The sequence below is a fragment of the Rhinoraja longicauda genome, chromosome 31, assembly GCF_053455715.1.
Source record: "Rhinoraja longicauda isolate Sanriku21f chromosome 31, sRhiLon1.1, whole genome shotgun sequence".
NCBI classification, from domain to species: domain Eukaryota; kingdom Metazoa; phylum Chordata; class Chondrichthyes; order Rajiformes; family Arhynchobatidae; genus Rhinoraja; species Rhinoraja longicauda.
In genome coordinates, this window is record NC_135983.1 from 19138142 (window position 1) to 19154519 (window position 16378).

General features: G+C 39.6%; 1 protein-coding gene across 2 annotated transcripts in view; it reads left to right on the forward strand.

Annotated features, from left to right (window-relative positions):
- The first annotated feature begins 1658 nt into the window (after window positions 1-1658).
- The window catches only part of LOC144608406 (early estrogen-induced gene 1 protein-like), an 84953-nt gene continuing 70233 nt past the window's right edge, over window positions 1659-16378 (forward strand). For both annotated transcript variants that reach the window (XM_078426137.1, XM_078426138.1), the window contains exon 1: window positions 1659-2315. In XM_078426137.1, the coding sequence (XP_078282263.1) occupies window positions 2170-2315 (146 nt within the window). In that variant the 5' untranslated portion in view covers window positions 1659-2169. The remainder of the gene's footprint in view (window positions 2316-16378) is intronic.

Below are 16378 nucleotides of genomic sequence, written 5' to 3' on the forward strand. Positions count from 1 at the left end.
AATGTAATTATTTGAAAGGCCTCCTTAAGAATTGCAAATTTATACAACTCCATCTTTTTCCAGCTAATATATTTATTATAATATTTCACAGTCCTTTTTAGTTAATGGCATATAAATGAAACATTGTTTGGTTTCAATAGGACATGAATGAATTACATTCTTTGAATACAAGATCCTCAGCCTGAATTGTTAACATTCTTTCCCCTTCCATGAGAGCTACCTAACCTGCCAAGTATTTACCAGGAGATAAGCTCGCTCGCTTAGGATGTGATGGAAGTTGCCATCATTCTGTGTCTGAGTCAGGGAGCCATCACATCCAACCTGGAACAGTTGCTGCTGGTCCCCAATAATGACTCACACTCACCATCCAAGGCACACGTCAGCCACTCAGCCCAGCCTGCTCAATACTCATCTTTACAGGCAGCCACTCCACACCAAGCCAATGGCAATTCATCCCTGGATTCTGGCACAGCAGCTGTCAGTAAAGCCCTCCCCAAGTCTGAAGCAGAGTCCCAACCAGAAAAGTCACCTATGCATGTCCTCCAGAGATGTTGCCTGACTCGCCGAGTTACTCCAGCACATTGAGTTTTCTCAAGATTCTAGCATCTGCATCTGCAGTTCACTGTGGCTCCATCACTCTCTACATTGGAGCAGATTCCACTATTCCTCACATTTCCTGGAAATCACCCTGAGCTCCAAGCAAGCTATAAATGTAATTCCATCCACATTCTTTTCAGTCTGAAGAAGGGTCTCGACCCGAAACGTCACCCATTCCTTCTCTCCCGAGATGCTGCCTGACCTGCTGAGTTACTCCAGCATTTTGTGAATAAATTCTTTTCCTCTAGTTTCTTCAACTTTACAAAAGCACAAAATATTCACTATTAAAGTGGATCATGTTAATGAACTCTGAACTGATGGGCCTATCATATGCTCCAAAATATTATACAGTGTAAACAATAAACATGAAGCCAATCGATATCTTAACTTCAGAATAAGCAGCGAATAAACATTGCTACAACTGCAAAAGAAGTAATGAAATTAGGTAATGAGGTACGAAATGTGGTGTAACCAACAAGGAAGGAATGGAAGAAATAACTCGTCCGTCGCTATTCGCCAAAAGATCACACAATGCTGGAGTAACTCATTGGGTCAGGCAACATCACTGGAGAGAAGGAATGGGTGACGTTTCGGGTCGAGACCCTTCTCCAGCCTGCATCATCTCTGGGGACCATGACCAGGCAGCGTTGAGGGTCGAAGCCTCCAGCCTGCACCATCTCTGGGGACCATGGCCAGGCGGCGTTGAGGGTCGAACCCCTTCTCCAGCCTGCGCCATCTCTGGGGACCTTGGCCAGGCGGCGTTGAGGGTCGAACCCCTTCCTCAACTCAACCCTTCTCTGCCGCCTTCAAACCGATGAGCGATGTTTTCGCTGGAAACGTTTTGATTTTCAGCCAATGGAGGTGCACGTTTCATCCTTGATCGCCGCGCTACCCAATGAGGTGGCTCGTTTCATCCTGACCTGCCACTCAGTATTGTCTGGATGGGCCGCGCCGGAACCAATCGGGAAGGTTGTCTGTGACCCCGCCCTTGCGGCCAATGAGCGGCGCGCTGTGATTGGAGGGAGGGAGGGGCAGGAGGGAGGGAGAGAGGGAGGGACGAGCGGCCTGTGCTGTTGGAGTGCGGTTGTCGAGGCTGAGGCAGGGTGGGCGCTGACAGGTGACCGAGCGGAAGGGAAGCGCCGGCGGATGGTTCGGAGAAGTGGGAGATCTCCGAGAGATTTTTTTTTTTAAAAGCTCCCGCGAAGCTTTGTGAGGGCAGCTTTTAAAAAACCCCGTAGCCAACCCCCCTCATCCACCGGCCCTCAGCAGCAGCCCGGCCGCCAGCGGCCTCCGGAGCGCCGGTTAGCCGCTTGGATGTGATGAGGATGTCAGCCCCGCTCTGCGCTGATGCCCGGCTTGGAGGGAGACCGCTCTGGGCCCAGCGCCGACCCCTGGGTAACTGGACCTGAGTCTTCCAGACCTGGGCTCCACCGTCTGCCGACCGCTCTTCGACCGACGCGCCACTCGCCCACCGCCTCCTTTCGGCCGCCCAAGTTCTCGGACCGTGACCAGTTAATCGGACGGTTCTGAGTAGGAAAAGAAAACAGACTGTGGGAGATCGACCGTCCGCCCATGGCTTTCATAATGAAGAAGAAGAAATTCAAGTTCCAGACCAGCTTCAGCCTGGAGGAGTTGGCCGCCGTCCCGTTCGTCAACGGTGTGCTCTTCTGCAAGATCCGCCTCTTGGATGGAGGGGATTTCACCCAGCTTTCATCCAGGTAAGGCTCCTCAACTCCGGCAATCCTAGAGCAAAGGAAGAAGAAAAACATTCCAGAAGCTGCTTGTCAACTGATTAGTGGGCAAAGCCAGTTCAATCTTACTTTGTGACAGCCAGTGCTGTTTAAAGTTAGGGGAAGTCAAGAAAAACGGTTTTGGGCGAGATAAGATTTTGTTTTGATAAAGGTACAGAGCACAATTCCATGTGGCTCCCACTTGCCCTTTAGTTTAGAGCAATTTGGAATACAACATATTTTGATGTAGTACCAATATTATTGATTTTAAGTTTGTGGAAGACTTTAAGTAATTATTTCAAGACTAATCCGTGTACGTGGCTTCGTGGTAAGTTATGTTCTAAGATATGACCAGAGGCAAAATTATATAGGATATTGGATCCAGATATTGACATTTGGCCTGGCCTACCTACGTTGGCATTTATGTTTCACTTATGCCTTTTCCTGTCTTTACACATCTGTAATCTTTTTTGTTTTGCAATTTAATTGTTTAGATGTTTCTTTGATATGGGCACATTTAATCACTGCATCAGCCAATAAGAAAGTGGGTGAGATTCATCCAGGGATTGCTTGGAATGGAATGTCATGGGAAGAGACTGGAGAGGTTGCAGTTGTTTTCCTTAGAACATAGAATAATTCAACACGACACAGGCTCTTTGACTCACAATTTCTGTGCTGCACGCTATGCCAAAATAAATTAATTTAATTTTCCTGCATGTGATCCATATCCCTCCATTCCCTGTAGTTGAAGTTAGTGAGGCTGAGGAAAGGGTTCTGATTGAGGTGCATATAATTATTAGGGGCATGAAGATGGGAGGAAACATTTACCCATAACAGAGGTATATAAAGCTCTAAGAATACGTTTATGGTAAGAGGTTTAGAGGGGATCTGAAGAAATTTGTCAAGAGAGTAGTTGAAATCTAGAATCTAGCACTGCTCAAAGAGGCGGCGGAGATAGAGGGAGATGCACAATTTTTAAGAAGCAATCAGTTGAACTATTGAATTGACAAGGCATAGAAACCTATGACAAAATGTGGTAAATAGGTTTAATGTAGATTGGTACTTGATGAACAGTTTGAATATAGTGTGGTGAGCTTCTTTCTGTGCTGTATGACTATGACAAAACAAATTGAGTGCTGAGTCAAGCAGCCAGAATAGAGTCAGAAGTCTAGAGTTATATTAAGACCAGGGCGTGCTCGTGCCTAACCACTTGGGTACATTTAGTTCTGTTCATTAAAACATAAGAAATTCAACAGGCCAGGCAAAATTGACTAAAACGCAGAAGGGTGAAGTATTGAGCAAAATAAAAGATATTTTCAGTCTTGGAGCTGATGTTAGGAAGATGATGTTATTCATGAAAATTGATTTTTTTTCAATTTAGAAAATTACTGCAAATTACACTACAGAACAATGGAAATACTGCCTAATGTGAAATGATAATTTACAACTGAAAGCAATTTCTTCTACTTATCCTTGCAGTTAAGATGGCTGACAGGAGATTAATAACAGTTTTTAAGACTGGAACGATTGTGTAAGTAGTCCAGTGACAGAAGATGTGTTTGTGTGAGGAACCTGTAACTGGGAACAATAAATTCGAGATAGTCCTAACAAATCCAATAAAAAATGTAGTTGAGCTTTCTTTGGCTAGCGTGCAGTGCCTTAGTTAAATAACATTTGTATTTAAGGGAAAGCTAAATTAGTAAACAAGTGAAATGAGTGACGAGTCATGCTTGTAGGGTGAAATAACAAATATATTAGGAAGTTTGTGTATGTCATCGGACTAGAAACCAGTTGAGTGAGATGGTTTGTTCTGTGCATTCTATGCAAGTTGGACCATGTGCTGGATGTGGTGTCAACTGACAGGCAATAAGTATAAAGTTGATTTTACAGCATCTTGCATGTTTGTTTTGGCTTAGTTAGATGTAAACACTTTACCCCCTCCCTTTCATTTCCCAAGTGACCACTTATTATATTTCAGTCCAGATATTGAAGGTGTGCACATTAATCCTGACTGAGTTATTTCCTTGCCCGTTTACCGTATAACAACAAGTTGTAGTGTCCATCATTGCCACTTAACTTGCATGGCACATTTGCAAACAAATCTGGGACCGTCTGGTCTTTTTAAAGTTCTATTTTGCACTAATGGGAGCATTTACTCCTTTGATACAGCTTCAGAATATGACTCCAGGCTAATTTCACTCATGTGTGCGGCTGCATACATTGTTATTTTCTTTTACCGAAAATGAAAATCAGGTTCACTGAAGCTCATCCATGTTTATCTTTATATCTGTAACATATGTGCATTGTCCTTGAATCTGTTAATGCTTGATCAAGTCTGCACTTTTGAACCAGCTTTCATTCTTGTATTCTTTGGAAATACAATATTTATTGATTTTTTTTAAATTCAAAGATTATCTGGTGAATTAAAATTCAGTTGTCTTTTGTGGTTCATAATCAATATTAATCTTGCCGTTTTAACTGCTTCTTATACTGTACTCCTGAACACAGCTTTTGAGGAGCTTGCGTTATTGAGTCAAAATGTGTCGGTAGGAACTGCAGATGCTGGTTTACATCGTAGATAGACACAAAATGCTGTAGTAACTCGGGGACAAGCAGCATCTCTTGAGAGCAGGAATAGCTGATGTTTCGGGTTCAGACCTGAAGAAGGGTCTCGACCTGAAATGTCACCCATTCCTTCTCTCCAGAGATGCTGCCTGTCCAGATGAGTGACTCCAGCATATCTTCGGGTTATTCAGTTATGTCTGAATAGATGTATTAGGACATAGTTTTGTTTTGAGCAGGGAATCCTCTGGTGGTTTAGTTAGTTTTTTTATTTTGAATTTCCTTATCGGCAACTGATTTAAAGAAAAAACAGCTTACAATAAATGATGAAGCTCTTTCCCTGAATTATCAGGTGAAACATTTGTGTCAGGATTCAGACTGAATGAGTTCTGTGAAGCTGTTGGGGAAGTGAACCGTCACATTGTATTTCAATATTTTGGAATGGGGTTTTCCTCATGACATTCACTGTCAAATCAGCTGAACTGAGTTACCATACAATTTGGGTGTTGTTCTATGGGAACTGTAACCTCTGCAATTTTTTTTCCTTATTGATTAACTCAATCTGGGCATGTTTTATGAATATTGTATTGCCTGAGAATTGTTGATGAAGCAGAAATATAGAATGATAAAATATTACGTTTTCTAAGAATGCCATGCCCCAAGCCCTGTAAGGTGGGATCGCCCAAATTCTTACTTTGATCACAGATTTTTATGTTAAGTACAATGAAATATGGAACGCAGAACTCCTTAAATACTGTGTACATTCCAATTGTATTAATATTTTTTAAACTGGTTGCATGGAGCAATCCCATCCCAGCAACATGACAATGGCTACATGATTTGTTTTTGTAATAATGGTTGGGTGAACCTTCGTGGTCTTTGAAATAGTGACACAGGACATTTTATATCCACAAAAGTGGCAGATGGGGCCTTGTTTAAACATCCCATCGGAATGATAATATCTCCTGGCAGAGCAGTGCTTTCACAATTCAGGACTCTGTTTCTGCAGAGTGGGTATCTGGCGGATCCTTCACCTGATGCTGACACTGCTGAATGGTGCAGTTACTTATTTGCAGTATCCAACCTAATTCACTGGGACATCCTCCTGTATTCCTTTCCCTTTATATTGTGGTTTTGTTATGGATTATGTTGACATTTTTACTTTTCTGCATGTATTCTGTAAATACCTTTCTGTTGAATATTCTTTTCTTTTCGGATAAGGACAAGTATTTTCTCTGTTGGCTTTATTAATAAAGCTGTTTGGATGCCGGAAGATTTAGAAGGATGGATGGATAATCCTTAGTTTTTAATTTGTTTTACCCTTCTGATCAGAAGAAAGTACATTGGTCATCATAGTAACATTGGCTGTTGTCATATGTTCTTGATTCTGCAGATACCGCATGATATGACTCTATAAAGAAGATGCCTTTTGTGTAAAATACTTGGCATATGTGGTTTACAATTACATGTGACTATGTACTTATTTAAATTTTAAAGATCTATACAACTTTAATTTGTGTGTTTGAGTCCTAGTTTCTAAAGCTGTTTTTTACCTGCTGAAACAACTTGTTTAACATAGAGCAGGTGCTGAAGTACTCAACCATCAAAATGGAAAGTCCGGAATCTAGGCCCCATTGTGGTGCAGAAAGCAAATGATCATGAAAGCTTCTGCTTTATCACTAAATTCCAATTGATTCACTAATTCCTTACAAGGTACAGAACTTTGCATTTCTCCCCAGTGTGGCATACACTCCACTCTGGTCATTATTGATGGGCTTGAAGTCCCATAGTCGAGTGAGCCACAATCGTTTTTTTAAATTGTTTTGACCTGTCTTAATTTGGCTCTATTGGTTTCAACTGCATTCTGAGAATAACTGGAATGTAAATGAATTTTTCATACACAACACAATTTTGTGTGCAACCTAAAATCCTGGCTTCACCAATAATCAATGAAAGATTAGAATAATTTGTTTAAAATCATGTTCGGATATCCTTTATATCTTTTTTTTGTGTGTTGGTTTATTTTAACATTACGTTAGCTTCCTGTTGTTAAGTTTCATGTTGATCAAAGACCTAACGAATGCCACATCTGCTTTTCTTTGCAAGTAGATGGTTACTGAAATGCATTGGCTGTTGGCTTGTATGATTCTGTATGTCTCCAATTATCTTTTCATGTTTCAAAATTCAAACAGATGTGAAATTTTACATTTCAGCTCACGTGCGCAATACCTTATAGTTCTTTTGGTCTTTTAATATTTGCACATCACTTTGGATAAATGATCAGTTGTAGTATCTCTTCATGATTTGCCATCATTGTGTATTTGATGTATCCAGTTCTTTGCCATTATTATGTTTTTGAAAAAAATCTGCACTTCATGATATTCCATAAACATATCTGGACCACAGTAATTATTTTGTCGTTTATTCTTGTGGAACCCACATGCACAAAATCTATTCAGTTTCTTTGTACTATTTTTCTCTCCTTTTCATTCCTGAAGCCTCCTGCTCAAATTCGAACCTTTTTGAGCATCAGGCTGCAGAATGAGAATTGCCCAGCTACTCATTTAGGCTGTCGGAGGGAGGGTAAGTTGAGTTCAGCCTTGATTTATCAGAATAGGAAATGTGGCAAGGCCTATCAAATTTCCTGTTGCTAGCCCAAGGTTTTGGAAGAACAATTGTTGTTTCTATACTTGTGTGTCAGCTGATATTGGCTCACAGTTTCAAAGTGAATTGTAAATCAAATGATCCTCCTCGTGTGACTTTTGTACCACTGAAGGAAAGGGAAAAATATGCTGAGAACTGGTTTCGCTTCAGAAGCCATGCAACATAACTTGCATTTGCATATCCCTCTTCATGACATTGGCCTTTTGCATCCAGTGAAAAGATTAGCATATTCTTGACAACATTTATTTTTAATTTACTGTCATGTGTAACTGCTAAAAAGTCCTTGGTTTCACTTGTACATGCTCAATCATTGTACACTCCATGGTTAGCTATGAGAGCAGCTATTTGGTTTGTGGTTTCCAGTGGTTGTCACGCTATGAACTTCTAAAAATTTGGAAACACCATTTAATTATGTATAATTATGTATAAAGTATGGCTACTTTGCACGCATATAACATTTGTTCAATGCCTAAATTTTAGAATTCTAGTTTTGTATTTGTTTTGTATTTATTAATGTTAATTTGGATAAAGGCTTAACTGCAATTGCAATATCACTGCAATTAAGCTCTGTCAAATTGTGGATTGAAAAAAAAACGGCCTTTTTTTGGTGGAAAACTATCTTCTCGAACAACTGCTGTACTTGTGGTAAGGATGTTTTTGCAAAGTTATTGGGTGAGAGTTGCTGAAATGAAATTCAGTGACAGTGATGCAACAGTGTTATATTTACAAGTTAGAAAATTATGTGGCCTGCAGGGTGGTGTTTCCATGAGCTTTCTGCATTTGTTCTTCCAGGATTTAGAAGGTGCATTTGGAGCGGAATGCCAACGTATTGGTAAACAGCCACATTCTATTTTATATTTCTTATTTTTACTAATTAATAAATAAGGACACTGTTGACATGGATCTTGACAATTGATGCCTTGATCTCCTGCATGCCCCATGCTGGTTAGGCAGTTCTAGGGATCAAATCCTCTGAGGAAGAAACGATAGTGTATTTCCATGTCAGGATGGGGCAGGGCCCAGTAGAGAATCCATGATGGTGGGGTTCCATCAGCCAGCAACTCTTGCCATTTAGTGATAAAAGTAAAAGGTTTGGAAGATGCTATTGGAGTTGCAAGTAATTGCAGTGAATTTACATAGAAACATAGAAAATAGGTGCAGAAGTAGGCCATTTGGCTCTTTGGGCCAGCACTGCCATTCAATATGATCATGGCTGATCATCCTAAATCAGTACCCTGTTCCTGCTTTCTCCCCATATCCCTTGATTCCATTAGCCCTAAGAGCTATATCTAACTCTCTCTTTGAAAACATTTAGGTGGATCAAATTTCTTAGTGCATTGTTGTTGGATTGAATGATTGCTTCGGGTGGTGAATTGACCCCCAGTCAAATTGGCTAATAGTCCTAGATATAAGAATGACCGCCTGGATCAGTACTTGGGCCTCAGCTGTTTGAACATGCACTACTGATAAGGGATGGCCTAGAGAAGATCAAAGTTTGATGATGATATAAAGCCAGATGCAAAAGTAAGCTAAGATGAGACACTCTGAGGTTCCATAAACGTCTAGGATTATAAGCAGAGAATTATGAAGTTATCCATTTTGGCATGAGAAGCGGGATACATTTTGAAAAGATGACATTGGGAGGGATCTGGATCCCTGTACACATACCACAGAATGTTAATAAGCAGGTAGTTAGAAAAACAATTGGTACATTGGGACAAAAATATGGAGTCTTTCAAAGACCACACCTTGAGTGCTTTGTGAATCTCTGCCTTCCTTCTACAAACAACAAATAATGTACCTAACCGGTATATTTAAAGTATATAACCTTTGCACTACCGGGATTCTTCAACATAATAGTAATTGAGTTTGAGCCTAGACTGCAGCGTTAAGTTGCCGTTCTGGACGTAGATGGCAAAGGGATAAAGTGAGTTGCACTCAGGATGCAACCTTGACAGTGACCAGTTACTGTGGAGTGAGGAAAGGAGCTAGGAAGGAGGAAAGCAACTGGAGAGCAGAAAGGAAGGGGACCATGGCAATGGAGAGATAAACGGATCACCTGTGGAGAGCCTAAGGGAGAGGGTTTGGGAAGGACATGAGGAAAAGGTCAGGAGCAAGATTGTAGATGTTCATATGAGCACATTGTCAAAGTGCTGTGCTTGTTTTTGTGCCCATTTATGAGTGTGCGTTAAGTTTGAACAGCATTGTTTGGTTTGTAAATGTCTTGAACGTCCTTTCAATTAGACCAAGATATTGTTCCCTCAAGACTGTATCGTGGCTAATGTGCAATTGTCATCCCATGTTAAAATAATTCACCACTCTTCACCTACCAATTACTGATTTAGAACCAAATCATCTTTGACACGAGGAACTACCTGAGAAAAAGAAACACCTTGAATTTCTTTGTCTTGGGCCCAAATGACTTGTTATTTAATTACAAAGTTGTGAATGTGCAGAATAGGTTAATGGGGCTCACAGAGCACACATGTTTGTTTTTTCAAGAAAAGCGGTGACTTTTGTTTATGAATACTGCATAATGTTTAGAACCTGGTTTTATCCACTCCTCACCTTTTAGTTCGATATAAACTTTAAGAAACCATGTTTGTATTTTACCCTCTGCTCCTTGTTTCTGAACATCACTCCCAATTATTCATTAAATTATTATTTTTTAAACAGTCCAACTTCTCTGGAATATAATATTATGCCGGAGTTTAGTTGTGATGGGGAAAGAGGGAAAATATTTTAAACGCGGAGAGAAATATTTGCATTTGACACATGTTAACCCTGGCATCATGTGGGACTGACATTTATCATTGTAGTTTTGGATTCTAGCTAGAATAATTTTCCTGTTAACAATGTAATTTGTTCCACTTGAGTTCAAACAAAAAGGTCTGTTTTCTTGCCTCCAGATATTCGTACTTCTGGGTTTTTTTAACAGTGTGCACATGGATAAATTCTAAACTAAGGTAGTAATTCCCAAAAAGATTTTTCTATGACCATGAGTAGTAATTAGATCAATATAATCCAACAACAAGATCATTGCTCTCTGAATGAATTAGAAATGGAAGAAACAATAACTTTGCAAATTTTGATGAATTTGAAGACCTTGCTTTCCTTGTGCTTGTTCCAAAGTGACTGCCTGGGAACGAAAGGGACAGACACAAATTACACCTAAAATAAAATGGTGTTCATAAATTTGGGACATAAATAGTTCGCATCATGATACCCTCCCAAAGAAAAGAGAGTGACAGAAATTTGTGGAGAGCTTAAAGCAGTTCTTGTACACAAAAGAAACCTGTCAGAAAGATTAGCGCAAAGAAGACCCATTAAAACAGAGCTGGCTGAACTGTAATTCAAGAGAAAAACTCTCCACAGCCTCGAGCCAGTCTTTATCAAAAGGAATATGGCTGTTGCAAGTATATTATCTCAGCCTCAAGATATTGCTGCAGATTCATGGATAATGGAGTGCATGTTAAGCTCCTAAACGGGACCTATTTATGTGCTTTAAAATCCGAATATATCCCATTCACAGATTCCTCCATGACTATAAAGCTAGATACATCCTCAACACAGATTGTCTAACACAACTGCATCCTTTCAAAAGTCATTATATTAATTCAACACTTTACAAGGTAATTGTTCAAGTCCATTATTGTTTCACTTCAGTACTTGGTTGATCATGTTGACCTGGAGCAATTACATTGTAAAATATGGATTTTAAAAATATATTTTGAGCTGTGTCTCTGAATTGAAAATGTGTACCGCATGTTTATTGGTGAGTACAAGTTTAAGTTGTATAGATGCATAATCTTGACCTAAAATGTCAACTATCCATTGTCTTCAGCATTGAATGATGCAACAGTTTTGATTAAGAAAATATTACCACATTTGAGTAATATGGAGATCATTTGTGATAATCCCTTTTCAGCAATTGATTAAGGCTTTGATGTTGAGGTGAAGGGAAATTAAATAGTCCACTGACTTCAGTGTTTGCTTTTAATCTGTGATTTTTGAGTTTGAATATTGTTTAAAATCTTCCTATTAAAATCTTCGGTGTGTTCCTTAGTATATTAAATCAAACCATTTGAACAGATGTAATTCACTTAAGAAAACAATAACCTTCAAAACATTTCATAACATTTCTCACAGTTTAGCTGTACAATTTTTTTTTAAATTGATACCTTTGAGTTCATGCATTGCTTTTATGTGCCATGCATATAACCCTGCTGGGCAGGACATTCAATGATTGAAATAAGTTTTTCTTTGGTCTTTTTTAAAAGAGCAAGTGAAGATGCTAATGGAGTTAGGTACAAAAGTTTTAATTTACAAATCTGAGAGCCTTTAATTCAACGGGAAACCTTTCCAGAAAGTATATGTATTCATGGTTCAGTTTTCAGTACATATGACAATTAAACACTCTTGATTCTTGATGTCTGTTGTCTTTTGCTCTGATTGCCATACTATTAGCAAACCGTGTTCCTAGATTGGCAAATAGACTTCGACCAGCAAAATGGAGGTTTGCTGAAAATATATGGGTGACACCATCTCATGTTTTTGAACATTGACTTCCTTTCCTGAATCTAGGTTAGCTAAGAAGGCAGAGATCCCTGCCCACCACTTGGCTCCTCCTTCAAGCAGAGGGGTAAAATTGAATGAGTTTGGAAAAAAAAATTCCAAGAAAATTCTGCTTTAGAATTGTTGCTGAATGAATGGATCAAGATTGTGTGTTATGAGTGTTAATACCGTTGAACTTGCAGGCTCGTGCCAATATAGTTTGTCCCTGCAAATGGTGCTTTCTCTCAGAAAATATTTGAACACCCCTTTTACACAAGAGATATTATCAGTAGTATCTTGGTTCATCAAAAATAATTGGATTACTATTATTAAGTTCCCTTCAGGAAGCAAAGCAGTACACACACCGCAGTAGAGATTGATGGTGCAGAAGTAGAGATTGTTGAATGTTTCAACTTCCAAGGAATAAATATCACCAGCAATTTGTCTTGGCCTAGTCACGTCAAAGCTATGACGAAGAAGGCACCCCAATGCCTCTACTTCCTTCGAAGGCTTAGAAAATTCAGCATGTCCCCAGCAACCCTCACCAACTTCCACTGATGCACCGAAGAAAACTTTCTATCGGGATACATCTCGGCTTGGTTTGGAAACCGATCCTTCCAAGACAATAAGAAATTGCAGACAGTTGTGGACATAGCCCAGACCATCACACAAACCAACTTTCCTTCCCTGAGTGACTCCAGCTTTTTGTGTGTATCATCCATCTATTGACTCCATCTACATTTCACATTGCCTCAGGAAGGCCGCCACTACCCTAGCAAGCAATCTGGATTATATATTAGATTTAACTACCTAGATTTTTCATGCCTTCAAATTAAATGAAAACTATTTATTGTAAACAGTCTTTATTTTAAATGCAGCACTTTATCTTTTCCTGGGACTTTTGTAGTAAGAGATGACTTGGGTGACTTGTGCTGTTTAATTTGTTATTGATATAGATTGTCCAACTTGTCTTTTACAATGTGTGTGAATTGGAGGAGGTTTTGAATTTATGCAATTTAGTGTGGAATTGATTATTTCTAATCTTGCAGCACAGCAGGTGCAGAATAAAGATAACATGACACTCGGAAACAATGACAGAACTATTAAAACTCTTTCAAAGAATTGTGCAAATTTATTTTTTTCCAACTGAATATAAAGATGCTTTGTTAATTCTGGTTAAATGCTTACAGTATTCTTTATTTTTGTAATGTTTTAAGGAGATGTCCTTTGTCCCAATGCCTTGAATAAGGATTTTTTTTCATGTGCAAATCTGGTGTGCAGCATCTGTGTGTAATGTTGCAATTTGTCATATTTTCTCTTGCATGTTGCCTTATCTAGCCATTCAGAGTTTATTAGCAAGTGTTGTTGGGATGTTTTGAGTTATGTTGTTCATGTGCTTATGTTGATTTAAAAGTCAGAATCTTCTTATTTAAATTGATGTTGCTTCCTCTCTGAAACCAGCTGTGATATTTTTATGTAATGCCTGAAAATATACATGCAATTACTGTATAAGTTCATTAACAAATCTATCTTGAGAACAATATCCCCAAATGTGCTGTTATTTTATGCATCGATTAAGAATGATAATTGTAGCCTATCAAGGCAGTTATTTGCTATTCTTGGTATTATTTTTAGCCAGTTGTTTGATCGTAATCAAAATCTATTTGCACATGGTGTTTTTATTTAGTGTCCCTTTCACTGTGTTCAAAAACTGAAACCAGAATTCCTGGAAATAGGGCATTATTCTTGACAGCATGTTGAACTATATTATTTTCCAGAATGAGTGGAACAGGGTATCACAGAAATATTTGGGGCTGAATTTCTTTGCAACAAATTATTTTCTTGTCACTTGTTTAAGCCTTCTTCATCCTTCCTCATCTTACCCTTTCTGCATATTCTTCTAATCCTTTTTCCATTTATTTAATTCTCCTGAATGCATCTCTACTATTTGCCCCAATTATCATGGTGGCAAATATTATTCCCTGGACAATTATTCTCTAGCCGTCTTTGTTCATGTTTGGGGTGGGCTAGGGGGGGTGGAGTGGGTCAGTGGGGGGGGGGGGGGAGGAGGGGGCATTAGGGGGATTGAGTGCGAGGGGGGGGGGAATTGAGGGTGCTACACCAATACAGGAGAGGCTTCAGGTCCACGGCTCACCCTCTCAGTTACACCCCATCCCTGCCCCCCCACCTCCTCTACAAGGAATGGACCCAAAGGGGCCACTTGGTCTAGTTTTCTCTAAAAGTAACTAACTTAAAAAAATGACTGGAATTTTTTGGCTCAATTGCACTTTTTTTCTGACCAGTAATGCCTGTGTTTGTGAGTGGAGTGTGTTTATTAACTTAGTGTAATTAAATTGATGTCAAAGATAAATGTAACCCAATTTTTGGGGGTATATAGCATATAAACATGAGATTCTGCCAAACTGATTTATGTTTCTCAAATTCATCGGTGACTATCTTGTATTTATCAACTGTACACTTGTGTCAATATGCAAAGATAGATATTTCTGAGAGGAAGGAGTTTTTAAGAGAATTTGAAGGAAATTATTTTTGACATGGAGTCCTTGTTATCTGGATCTGGTGCTAGAGGTGGTGATATCAGATGAAATCACCGTTAGAAACATTTAGACAGCTACAAATAGGCGAGACAATAGTGGATATTGACCTAATATACGCAATGGGGATTATTGTAGATGTGCAAAAAGGTTGGCATGGATATGATGAGCCAATAGGTCTGTTTATAGATTAAATTAAATTAGTAGAACGGGTAAATTGTGGAAGGTAGACACAAAATGCTGGAGTTACTTAGCGGGTCAGGCAGCATCTCGGGAGAGAAGGAATGGGGGACGTTTCGGGTCGAGACCCTTCTTCAGACTGAAGAAGGGGCTTGACCCGAAACGTCACCCATTCTCTCCCGAGATGCTGCCTGACCCGCTGAGTTGCTCCAGCATTTTGTGTCTACCATCGATTTTAACCAGCATCTACAGGTTTTTTTTCCTAGTAATTTTGTGGATGTTGTTCTACCTGTAAATTATTGAAAGTAATTTAAATACTCTCTTCCATTGGCAGGCTGTTCTCCATCATACTACCCATAACATCTCTATATCCTGATTTGCCTATCGCATCAGTCATTAAAGCAATACCTGTTTCTCCCACCTCCCACCACACCTGCCCACTACTTTCCATACTTTTCCTATAGACTATACAACAGTATATTTAGTCTTGGCCCCAAATATTTTTTGAGCCCTGTTTCAATATGACCACGATGGCATAGAATTTATTTCTGCCATGGAGGGCGGCACGGTGGCGCAGCGGTAGAGTTGCTGCTTTACAACGAATGCAGCGCCGGGGACTCAGGTTCGATCCTGACTACGGGTGCTGCACTGTAAGGAGTTTGTACGTTCTCCCCGTGACCTGCGTGGGTTTTCTCCGAGATCTTCGGTTTCCTCCCACACTCCAAAGACGTACAGGTATGTAGGTTAATTGGCTGGGTAAATGTAAAAATTGTCCCTAGTGGGTGTAGGATAGTGTTAATGTGCAGGGATCGCTGGGCGGCACGGACTTGGTGGGCCGAAAAGGCCTGTTTCCGGCTGTATATATATGATATGATGATATGAGTCCCTTTCTGTGTCAGTGTTGTACAATTTGGACTTTTGCTTGCCCACTTCTTTGGCTTCTAATTTTTAAACAGGTTTTACAGAGTAAAAATTCAGAGGTTGTAACACTCAAGGTCTGTTCTTTAATTTACCTGCTGTTATTAGTATGTACTAATCTCAACAGGACTTGCTGACTTTTTTTGTAGAAATGCAGATGCTGCTTTTACAAAAAAGACACAAAGTGCTCGAGTAAGTCAGCGGGTCAGATAACATCTCTATAGAATGTAGATAGAGGTAATCATAATCATAATAGTACTTTATCAGCCAGGTATGTTTTGCAACATATGGGGATTTGATTTGCTAGATAGATGATGTTACGAATCTGAAGAACGGTCCAGACCTGAAACATCACCTACCCAGGGATGCTGCCTGTCCTGCTTAGTGTCACTCCAGCACTTTGTATCTCTTGATGACTTTTTTCATCAACACAAATAAGAGAGGATCTTTCTCATCCCTCTTTGGCGTGCTTTTAAGTAGCTTTGTAATTTGCCTTACTCAGGCACCTTGTATAAAGTGGGTTTTGAACCAAGTTGCAAAAAGATCAAAATAATTTGATAGCTGCAGGGGAATTCCACAACTGACTGAAAATCTTGTTGTTGACTGAGTAGTATTTCA